The sequence below is a fragment of the Apium graveolens genome, chromosome 4, assembly GCF_009905375.1.
Source record: "Apium graveolens cultivar Ventura chromosome 4, ASM990537v1, whole genome shotgun sequence".
In the NCBI taxonomy this organism is placed as follows: domain Eukaryota; kingdom Viridiplantae; phylum Streptophyta; class Magnoliopsida; order Apiales; family Apiaceae; genus Apium; species Apium graveolens.
Genome location: NC_133650.1, coordinates 280,653,884 through 280,666,826, shown reverse-complemented (window position 1 = coordinate 280,666,826; position 12,943 = coordinate 280,653,884). Strand labels below are relative to the sequence as shown.

The 12,943-nt window shown below is 35.5% G+C and overlaps 1 protein-coding gene across 1 annotated transcript; it reads right to left on the bottom strand.

Annotated features, from left to right (window-relative positions):
• LOC141719716 (putative mitochondrial protein AtMg00860) lies at positions 1-327 on the bottom strand. Its single transcript, XM_074522089.1, has one exon. The coding sequence runs from the start codon at positions 325-327 to the stop codon at positions 1-3; it is 327 nt and encodes a 108-aa protein (XP_074378190.1).
• Between the last annotated feature and the right edge of the window lie 12,616 nt (positions 328-12,943).

The window sequence follows — 12,943 nt, the reverse complement described above, 5'->3', positions numbered from 1 at the left end:
CTACTTTAATGCATCGAAAGTTATCATTTCCATTGAAGTCCACCCAAAGGAATCTTTCTTAAGTTGCTCGGTCAAAGGCTGTGCAATTTGAGCATACTTCCACACATACTTACGATAATACCCAGTAAGGCCGAGAAAACCCCTCAACTCCTTATGAGTACGCAGATATGGCCAATCCAGAATGGATTTTACCTTATCCAAGTCGACTGCGACCCCTTGGCCTGAAATTACGTGACCCAAATAAGCAACCCGCTCTACTCCAAAACTGTACTTTTTTCGATTCACCACCAGGATGTGTTTTTCCAGGGTAGCCAATACCAACTGCATGTGCTACTTATGTTCCTCCTCAGTACTGCTATACACCAAAATATCATCGAAAAAGACAAGCACGAACTTTCGGAGGAATGTCCTGAGTACATCATTCATTAACGATTGGAAAGTGGAGGGTGCATTCATTCACCCGAACGACATAACCAGAAATTCGTAGTGGTCGTTATATGTGCGAAAAGCTGTCTTGTGAGTGTCCTGTGGCTTTACTAAAATATGATGGTACCTGGATTTTAAGTCTATCTTAGAAAAGACTTGAGCTCCGTACAATATATCCAATAATTCGTCAATAACGGGTATGGGGTACTTATCCGGCACCGTCTCCTTGTTTAAGGCCCTATAGTCCACTCAAAACCTCCACGACCCATCACGCTTCTTTACTAACAACACGGGACTTGAATAAGGACTTTTTGATGGTCGAATAATTCCAACTAGCAGAATTTCTTTAATTAATCGTTCTATTTCGTCTTTTTGATACTGAGGATATCGATATAGGCGCACCCGTATGGGATTGGACCCTTCTTTTAAACCTATAGCGTGTTCATGCCCTCGAACAGGAGGCAGCCCCACTGGTGTTACAAACACCGATGCATATTGTTCCAGATTTGTTGTCAAGTACTTCGGAACTGCTGGTTCCCCACCATCTTGCTCATTGCTTGTGGGAGAAGGTGTAGCGAACTCATCTGTTTATTGCACCTATTTTTACTCAATGCAGATCCCTCCTCCCTCCTTGCGAATGGTTTTTAACATGGCCTTTAGTGAAATATGGGAACGCACCAATGCGGGATCCCCTACTAATGTTACCGTTTTGTCATCAGCCTCATATTGCATTACTTGGGTCTTCGAATTGCTAACCACATTCCCTAAAGTCTCTAACCATTTTACGCCCAGAATTACGTTCAAATTACACAACTCCAGTGGTAAAAAAATCATCTCTAACCTCCACTGCACCTTCCAATTGCAAGCTTACACCTCTGCATAACCCCTTACCACGAATGGAGTCACTATTTCTGAGGGCCACTCTGAAACCTCCATAATCAGCTACAGGTACCCCCAATTCCTCCACCTTCGATATAGAAATAAAATTGTGTGTTTCTCTGGGGTCTATCATGACGATCACCTCTTTTCCCTTAATCGTTACCCGCAATTTCATCGTTTTGGGATTTGATAATCCAATGACTGAATTTAAGGAGACTTCGGGTTAAAGTGGTACCTTTGTTGGACTTTCTTCATAAGATGCCAAGGGTGTCTCATTCCCTCCAAACTCAGTTCCATCTTCGTCGTCTTCATCATCTTCGTCAATAAGTAGAATACTGAGCTCTCTCTTCTTACACCGGTGACCCATCATCCACTTCTCATCGCTTTTAAAACACAAACCCTTTGCTCTTTTTTCTTGTAATTCCTTGTCAGTTAAACAACGCATCTCTCCTCCTATTTTCATTATGCTTTGAGGCCCCAAATATTTGGGAGAGCTCACGGATGATTGGGACTCTCCATCCTGCATTGTCCAGCTACAAGTAGGTGTTGGACCCTGTTGAGAAATGTAAGCAGTAGAACCCCCAGGAGTAAGACCCTTGAATGGCACTAAATAGGACCCCGATTTGTACACACTTGCTCCACTTTTCTTGGCTACCGAAACCTGATTTTTTCCTCCACACAAAGTGCCAACTCCATTGCCTTTTCTAAACTCATGGGATTTAACATTCGAACCTCTTCCTTAACCTCATCTTTCAACCCATTCAAAAACTGCCCCAAAAGTATTGTTTCAAGCACCTTATCTAACGGAGCTGCACTCTCAATGAATCTACGACGATAATCAGCTACAGTTGTAGATTGTGTTATAGCTAGCCACTGTTCGTAGAGAGATCCCCTAGTACAGGTCCAAAATTGCCGCAGTACAAACATTTTCAAGTCCTCCCATTTCCTGATTGGGTGCCTTTTTTGTTCCCATGGGAACCAACGAAGCGTGTCTCCTTCTAGCGTAACCACTACCGCCTCTAACTGTTCTTCTTCGAACAAACGATAGAAATTAAAATATCTTTCACTCTCATTATCCACCCATCGGGGTCAGATCCATTAAACAAGGGCATATCAAGTTTCCTGAATCTCCAATTACCGGGTCCTCCACCCAACCCACCTCCACCATACTGACCTCGGTCTCCTAACGGAATCCCCACCATATACCCCATACTTACCCCATTAATGGGCGTGAGTGGTGTCTACTCACTACCGATTCAGCTCGATTCACACTTCCTTCAGGCTTATCCATTTGTTGACTATTCAAGTTTTGAAGATTTGTGAAATAGATGAGAGAAGATTTTACCTCAGATAGGAAATGATCTTGTTCATTCTTCATCGAGAAAATTAGGGCTTTCTGGTGCTCGCGAGATCCAGAGATTCTTCCTTCAAGTCGTATCGCAATGGTCTCTAACTCCTCCATATACTTTTTTGAATTCTCCCTTTCCCCTTAAAGTAACAACTCCACCAAGGACTGTTTCATAGCCCCCACTGCTTTCTCTACGGCTTGCGACACCAGATCTGTAACTTTCACATCCAGATTCTCTATCACATCCTCTAATTCCTCTATCCACTTTGAAATTGTAGGTGTTGTCAGAGCCATGATCGTTGCTTTGATACCACTGTGTAAAGACTTCAGTTAACACCACTAAAAGAAAAACAATTCAATTGAACTCACAACAAGTTGAGTACTCAGTTTCTTCGAATTGATAATTAAAGACGATATGAAAAGATAACACTGGCTTTCGAGAGGCCAGATCTCTCCTTAGTATAAAAAGAAAATACAATATGATAATACTCAACATGCCCCTCACACTCTCCTCCTTCGCCCTTATCCTCTTCTCCCATGTCAATTTCCTATTTTACCATTATCAGCTGGTTATTTCCAAATGTGCCCTGTTACCTCACGAAATGATTTTTTTTATCCTTCTGCTTACATCTGGCATATGTAATTAGAGGACCAGGTGTCACAAATTCTTGAACTCAGTTCCATTGTCACTCCTGATTCTCCTTACTTTGAGATCAGGATGATTGTTGACTTGCCTTATATGTTTATAATGATTTCACTAGCTTCATCTTTAGATTTTAGGAAATATATCCAAGTGAACTTTGAGAAATCATCCACAATCACTTGGCAATATCTTTTCTTTAAGATTGATAACACATTGACTGGTCCAAACAAGTCCATGTGCAAGAGTTATCGTGGTTCTTCAATTGTAGATTCAAGCTTCTTCTTGAATGATGCCTTGATTTGCTTTCCTTTTTGACATGCATCACACGGTCCATCTTTTGAGAACTCAACTTAAGGAATGCCTCTTACTAAATCTTTCCTAACTAACTCATTCATAGTCTTGAAGTTCAGATGGGACAGATTCTTGTATCATATCTAACTTTCATCTTGACTTGCTTTGCTGAAAAAACAAGTAATGGAATTTGCATTGGATGAGTTGAAGTCATCTAGATACATATTTCCTTTTCTCACTCATGTGAGAACCACTTTGTTGTTCTTTTTGTTTGTAACAACATAGGCTTATGAATTGAAGGTTACAGAGTTGCATTTGTCACATAGTTGACTGATACTCAGTAAATTGTGGTTGAGTCCATCAACTAAGGAAACTTCTTCAATGATGACATTGTCTTTTGAAATCAAACCATATCCTACAGTATACCCTTTTTTGTCATCTCCAAAAGTAATACTTGGGCCAGCTTTCTCCTTGAAGTCAGTGAGCAGGGTAGAATCTCCAGTCATATGCCTTGAGCAGCCATTATCCAGATACCAAAGATTCTTTCTGTTTCCCTGTACACATCAAAATCAAATCAAGTTGATTTTGGTACCCAAGTTTCCTTGGGTCCTGCCTTGTTAGCCTTCTTTTTAGTTTTCTTAGGATTTTTCTCATTTGACTTAGGTGATGAAGTTTCAACCTTGGACATTAGAGTAGGGTTTTGAAAACCATTCATAATTGTAGAATTATCATACACAGGTTGGTTAACATGAAATGGCATATTATGTGCAAACATGTTATTCCAGTATGGCATGCTAAATGGCATTTGAGGCATACTAAATGCAGCATAGTAAGTATTTTGCGTAAATGGCATATTAGCAAATTGTGCATTCAAATTTTGTGCAGGTATAACATTTATAGGCATTGTGGACATGTTGGGAAATGAGGGAGGTGCAGACATGGGTCCAGACATAGAAAATTTGCAGTTAACAGATAAATGATTAACATTACCACACTTAACACAGATTTTTCTATGTGCATATATATATTAGGTGTGTAGTTTTTATGTTTATTAATTCCCATTTTCCCATTTCTGTTATTTTTCTTTTTGGAGTCTGCCTTGACCTCAATGTTCTCCAGTCTATCATTCATTTGCTTCATTGACACATGGCCCACATTAACTCTTTTGTTCTCCTTGACTTGACTTGATTCTCCTGTAATAAAGTTCTTGGAAACTAACCATATTTCTCATTGAGTTTAGCTAGCTTGGATTTGCTAATTGGTTTCTTTTCAATCGACGGATGTGGTTCCTTGTCTTTCGACGGATAATCCTTTTTGGATTTCAACGGATAATCTTCATCATCCGTTGATTTCACATCCGTTGACAATCATTCTTCACAGAATGACTCTATACCTTGAACCTTGGCAATTTAAGTGTGTACATCTCTTGATGACTCCCAAGCCTTGATTACTTCTTTCTCTCGTTCAAGCTGCTTTCTCAAAATTTCCTATTTCTTTAAAGATACAGTTAGTTCCTCTTTAGCAATTCTACACTCTATCTTCAGTTGCTCAAACTCAACAAATTGAGTTTCTAAAACAGTATTCCTCTCACTTGAAAACATATTATTTTCTTTAATTTTTGTGTTTTTTTGAGTGATTTAAGTATAACACGCAAGTGATATAATTTTGTTGACATTTCCTTTATAGCATCATTGCACTCATCTTTAGTAAGATGTGCTAGATTAGTAGTGATTATCTGATTGCTTGAAGACCCGACCTCTACTTCATCTGATTTGACCATTAGAGCTAGATTGACATAGTTTGATTCTTCATCTTCATCTACCCCATCAGTTGCCCAGTCATTTTCTTGGGTCAAGAAAGCCCCTTTCCTTTTGTTTGAGCAATCCAAAGTACTTTTTTTGTAATCCACAGGCTCAAACTTCTTTTTCTTAGAATCAGGCTTTTTGAATTCACTTGCACAATGACCACTCAAGCCACATTTGAAACACTTGAATTTGGATTTATCCACCATGTTTCTATTTGGCTTGGCTGCTCCAAAATTCTTTTTGAATTGGAGCTTGGAAAACTGTCCTTCATTTTATCCTGACTTAGATGATCTTCATGCTCACCCACTAGCCCATTTCCTGAACCTTCACAGACCCTAGAGTTTGGTGCAGATTCTACAGCTTCAACCTTTATCTCTTTCACTCTGCTCATCTTGTTACAACTCAAGCTCATAAGTTTTTAGAATGCCATACAGTCTCTCCAAAGTGAACTCCTTGTAATATTGAGAATTTCTAAGAGAGACAGTTATAGGCTTCCATTCTTTTGGTAGAGATCTAAGGAATTTCAGGTTTGAATCTTTTGTCTGATAGACTCTTCCATGCAGCTTCAGTGCATTTACTAGTTTTTGAAATCTACTAAAAATGTCACTCAAGGATTCACTATCTTCACAATGAAAGTGCTCATACTGTGGGATTAGAAGTTGCATCTTGTTTTTCCTCACTTGTTCAGTTCCATCACATATGATTTAAATTGTATCCCAAATATCCTTGGCAGTTTTACAGTTGATAACATTGTCAAACATATCACTATCAAGACCATTGAACAGAATGTTCATAGACTTTTTATCTTTGTGTACTTGCTCAATGTCTTCATCTGTCCATTTTGATTGTGGATTTTGGAGTGCTTTTCTCATTGCCTACAGCTCCATCAGCATCTGTAGCAGCTCTTCGAGGAACATGAGAGCCTTTCTCAATACAATTAACATACCATTCATCTTGAGAGAGGAGATGCAGGTACATTTTCATCTTCCAGTGGTGATAGTTGTCTTTATCCAGAAAAGGGATCTTCACTCCAACATCTCTCCTACTCATGTTGTTAGTTGTTTTGATCTTTAAAATCTTAGTGTGTCAAGAGCTTGCTCTGATACCAATTGTTATTCCCAAACAATCTAACTACAGAATTACAGAAGGGGGGTTGAATGGAATTCTGGTTTCTTTTGGAAATTAAAACTTCTTACAAATATAAATATAACAATGTTTTAATAGGCTAATTGCGGATAAGAAATATTCAAGTATTCAAACATAAAGTAACTAAACATGGATGTTTAAAAATTTCTGGTGGATTGTTATTTCCACCAGAGATATATATAAATGTAGAAGATCCCTGTGATGCAAAAGCACGCAGCTGCTTACAAGAATTCTTACAAACTGAACTAGAGAGTGCTTAAAGATATAGCTTACAAATGCTCTCTTGTTCTTGCTTGTTTTTGACTGTATCAATCGATAATTAACTCTTTGCTACACTTGGTTTATATATTACCAAGTTACATGTGTAATAAGACAAAACATAAGTATATTATCTAGGTCTAATCACATGTTTCTTCATATCTCTGTCCAATGCAATCCAGATGGATATGGCATCTTTGAATGTCCCTGTTTTGCATGGAAATGGAAATGCTTCTTGATCTTTATAATCCTGATTACAGGCTGCCACATTCATTTTATATACAATCAACCTATGTGACAGTCAAGTCACTGTCAACTCCTATTTGAATATGTTATTCATCGAGACTCTGTTGATTATCCGTCGAGACTCTATTGGATCATCGGTTGATTGAGACTTGGTTCATCCGTCAAAGCCTTGTAGAAACACCTGTTGAAAGTATTTTCATAGCAGTAGACGCAATTTCATTTATGCAAAATTACAAGGCATCTAATATTTACAATTAGCCAGCCTGTTTTGCATATCATTCTAGTAGCCAACATGAATTAGAATATCCTACAACTTCTAATTCTCTAAGACATTATAACATATAGGGTTATGCTACAAAAACTTATTTAAACATAATCTACTCTATAAACGGATGAACATGTGTGGTTATCCGTTGATAGTTACAAAATTACTTAATTAAATCTACTAAGGTTTTTTGGTAGAATATCATTAAGCCTACAACATATTCCTAACACCTCACGACTATTCACTGAGATCATAGCCGCTATGGCTGCAGAGGTAGATCTACCTATAGTCTAGGATTTTAGCTTTTGGGAATCAAACTTATTTATAATTATTACTTGTGTAAGATAATGGCAAGGAACTTGTAAACTTACTAATTAATCATTTTAAGTTTGTAATAACTTATAACTTGTGAATCTATTGATTGGCACTTATCCCAATTTCATTTGTGACGCCCTCCAAACCCGGGTCAGAAGTTTGGGGTTCACAACACACACACACACTCAATATATACCTGCTTATGAATGTAATATATGTAAAGACCCTACATACCATAACCATGGATTGCAACAGGTTAAAGTATGAAAACAAGCCACAACCTTAAATTTTATTACATCATACCAAATCCCAACTAGTTCCGCTTACAACTGATAATGATATCATTCATAGAATCTTACATGACTCATCTACATTAGAAAACTCATTCTAACTCGGTCCATCTTATCCTGGAATCCTAGCTTGCACACTGGACTGGGAATCCTCGTTACCAATAATTTCCTTTTTAACTATAAAATAACATAAACAGGTTTGCAAGGGTGAGCTAACTAGCTCAGCAAGTCATAATAGCAAAAACTGAGGTTCAACAATGATCAGTTGAAATGATTTATAAGAATCCAGTTTCTGGATAATAATGAATAGAATTGGATATTCTCTTTTCATTTTAAAAACAAACCAAGGTTAAACTGCTGATCAGTCACGCACTAATCCCGAGAAAGGCTCCCAACTTTGCTCTATATATTGGAATAGTTTAAAGCGCTTGTAATATAAAAATGAGATTTATTTTGAATACTAGCAACATGTTATGAGAAAGTTCAGATATATTTGTAATATATCTCGAAGAAAGGTTCAGAAGGACTTGCCTTATCACAGATAACTTCCAACTTTACTTGTACTCATCTAACTGTTTTACTATTGAATCACTTTTCTTCTTTTTCTATGCCTTGCTTCTATTCGTCAATCACTTGCTTTCTTTTTCTACACTTCAGTTCTATTTACTGATCACTGACCTTCTTTTCTATGCCACGCTTACTCTGCTAAGTATCACAAATATCTATTAATACTCAATCTCATATCATTATAACCGTCACATAGACGTCATAAGCTTCCATCTACCATTCGTTTTACCCAAATTCGATTTACGGATTGAAAGTTACAGCAAAAACCGTCAAACAATAACCACATACGCATATAACACATTAATCAGATAGCACGTAACACATAGCACGCAAGATATTCGATCAAAATAATTTTTCAAATAAGATTCGGGGTTAAAATGATCTTCCAAGTATTTAATACGAATTTTAAAACATTTTTCGGAATTAAAATGAGACTCCGAATCATTTTATAATTAAATAATAGAGTTCGAACACCCGAATCTGACTTTAAACTAATTTTATAATAATTATCGAGCCTTGAAAATAATTTAAAATAATATTTTAAAACTCGAAACTATTTTTCAAAATTTTTAAATCGAAAATAAATAATTAAATTTAATTATTAAATCAAATAAAAATTAATTAATAACTAATTAAATTAATTAATCAATTAATATTTAAAATAATTGACTAATTAATTAATTAATTATCAACTAAAATTAATTAATTAAATAATTAAGATTTATTTTTAAATAAAAATAATTTTCAGAAATTGAATAATGAATTTTTGGAAATTTTTAAATAATTAAAATAATTTTCTGAAAATAAAAATAAGCAGAATATCATTTTTATAATTTTTATATACAGGAATCTAATATTTATAAAGTTTTGAAACTATAGGGACTAAAACATAAATTTTGCAAAAGTTCAGGGGCATTTCTGTAATTCTGTCGCTGTCCCCGGCCTATGCTGGCGGTCGCCATTGCCGGCGCCCCGAGCTCGCCGGAAAATCTCATTCGGGCCCAGATCATTCTAAAAACATGCAGAATCATAGAGTATCATGCCAAGAATCTATATCATATTTTGGAATCAAACAAACAACGTAGAGTTTGCTCGGAAAATCCATCTGAAACTTCGCAAGCGGGGAAGTTGAACCTTTTTCCGGCGAAGTCGATTATATTGTTCAGGGAATCGTCTGTAAATTTCCAATATACCAATCGAATCGTTGTTCAACGATCTACAACCTAGTGCAATCAATTTCAAGTAATAACCTAAAACACAGAAATTCCCAAATTTCAATTGAAATTATTCAAGAACGTAAACCCTAATTTTAATTCCGAGAATCAAACATCAATTTGAACATGTTATTGAACTCCAAATTAGTCATATAATATACCAAAATGACCAGGAACAAAAGATCTACATGATTCTAACATCAAATCACACAAACAACATCAAGAACAATAAATCCTATTTTAATTACTAAATAATTCAAATTAAATTAATTAAATAAGAAAATCACCTTGAATTCTGCACTGAAATGGATGATTGATTATGAAAGAACTTTTCGAGAGCTTCGATTTGATATATTGCATGCCCGAATCGGAGTTCGTTAACGCCTTCGTTTGTGCGTTTGATTATGAAGAACAAGATGAATTTTAAGGTTTTTCTCTGGAAACTATATAGTTTTACTGTTTGCAAATGATTATGCGTACAAAATACAATACTGTATTGGTTATTTATATTTACGGAATATTACTACGTTCTGGATCGTGTTGGATCGGTAAATACGTTTCTTAGTCGCTAAGTAACTATAAAAACGATCCTATCGGATAACGTTTTGGATAAACATTATCCTGTTTTGGATAAGTATCAAAGGTTTTGGATAATTATCAAAACCGGGCATTTATAAAACGTTTTGTACGAAGATAATATTATCGAAAAGGGTTATCGTATTGAAAATTTTACGCCGGGCCGCGCACGGGTCAAACCATAATCCGGATCGAAAAAGTCAAAACACGAAAAATGTCCGAAATTACCAGATTAGGTTAGGAAGGAGTTTTCGGAAGAGTTTCGGGTTGTAAAAATATAAAAACGGTTGAGGTTGGACGATTCCCGGCTTTAGAAAATGATTTTGTAATTATTCAGATAATAATTAATAAATTCATAAATCAATATAAAATCATATAACACTCCAAAAATTACCAGAAAAATACCTTAATTATCTATATTTTATTCTGGAGATAATAAAATTAACATACTTATACTTTACCACATATAAACATCCATATAATAACACCAATCATCAGATAATTCACCAAAAATCATAATATAATCACATAATAATTATTTATTAATAAAAATAATTACACGCTATGTCCTGGATATTACATCCTCCCCCTAAAAGGATTCTGTCCTCAGAATCACAGTAAGGATCAAATAATGATATATTCTAGTATCTCACTTCCATTTTTCTCAGGTTGATCTCTCAACCTTATAACTTTTCATAAACTTTTACTCGCAGTATCACTCATTACTTAACAGCCTCTTGCTGACATCATATTCTATTAGTTGCTCCTATAACTCAACTCAAGTCTCCATTTTATATATAATGGAGCTTAATTACTTTTCCTGAATATACACATATAAACACCCTATGAACCATCTATACGTGTGGTGGTGAAGCCAACTCACTTACACTTATATTGCCTATTTTACCGTTTCAAAAGGACCAACATAATGACTATTAATTCTCTTTTCTTTCTAATTCTGGTAATTCGTGCTCATGAACATTTGTAATAGTTACTGGTTATTGAACCCCATTCTCACATGTTTCTCTGTTCAATTAACCTAATTTGTAATCGCTTTCAATCGCATTCGAGGCTCTTTAATCGTTCTCTAAATCTTCTCGTCCATCTGTGAATGATATACTGAAGCCATGGAGTATTCGATTTCTAACGTTCTCAAAATTACTCCAAAACTAAAAATTAACGAGAAAATCTCGACGGAATATGATTGATGCACGAACCTATCACATACTTTATTTTCCTTGAATTGCAATCGAGTATATTTTCTGAGTGAAAATCTCTTACTACTTTGAAGAAAATACACTAACCTGGAGGCATCACCGGCATATTCTAACCCATATTATCATTTATTTTGGTTCTAAGAAGTTCTCATACGAAACTGACTGCAATGCTTCCCTTGACGTCTAGTCACATATAACGTTTATTCTTTCTTTATGTCATACTATCAAAAATTCTTCTTTGACATCTATGTCTTGTATCAGATTCTCGGAGTAGCTTGAATCCCTTGAGTTATCGTAGCAAAATTCCTATCTTTTAGTTCTGCCTTACTTAATTCCCGTTCATCTAGGAGTGGTATATACTATTCTGGTTCGACATAATTCATCATATTCTGAATACTCCTGTCAAATCTCAAATCAAATAATATTGATCATTTACAATCAATTTCTGTATCTGATGACATACCACCATTTCTTCAAGCAGCAACTAACCCACTTATCGGACAAACTTTGGTTCTCAGGTGACTTCACTACGACGTTTCCTGGCGAAATGTATCCATCTAGTCTTTGATGTCCCGCCTTAACTTTTGGGTAGGTATAACATTTATCTACATGTTTCCCCCCATTTTATCTTTATGTCTGGTCACTAGATATCTTCTTTTAGCCCTCGGTACTTAATCGTACTCCTGGGACACATTCCCTATCTCAATTTACAAAAGTTTCCTAAATTTTTTACCTTACTTCTGTCCCTCATGTTACCCATATCTTACCTATAAAGTTTCTTTATCATCCTTTTGATTCCACTTTTTTTCCATTTTCGTTCTTCATTCTCATAGCTCATTCACAACCGAACTCCTTATATTAATACTCATTTCGATGTCACATCAAATTAGATATCAATATGAACTTTGATGCTCACAATATCCCATACTGAAGTAAACATCAATCATCTATATTAATACCACTTTTGATATTTAACGACAACCTAAGTATCAATATCAATCGGAAACTGAACTAAAACTGTATCTCACATTTTATCCATAATAGAAATACTTGATAAATCATTTATTTTATGATTATCAAAACAATTTGGAAACAAGACATCCTTTAATAAAAATTTATTACAGATGATAGAATCTCTTTGATTGGCTAGTAAAATCCATATTGGTGTAGGTATTAATCTCTTCTTTATTCCACCTCCCTTCTTCCTTTCCTTCCTTCCTTCTCTTTGCTCTATCTTAAATCTTTAGTTCTTAAAAACATTCTTCTCACCTGTCTATACAAATAACTTTCTATTTCTCTTGTCCATTACTAAAGGCATATTCATCCAAGTAAAGCCTCACACACTTGCAGCAATTTTTGAACTCTACTGGTGTCCTTACCTTCTCCAAATTCCTCATTGCTTTGATTTTGGATTTGAAAGTCACATCAAAATTTGACTTAATCTAATTGGAATCGAT

Coding starts and splice junctions, on each gene's coding strand:
- LOC141719716 (XM_074522089.1), bottom strand. CDS start 327: ATGCAGTTGGTATTGGCTACCCTGGAAAAACACATCCTGGTGGTGAAT.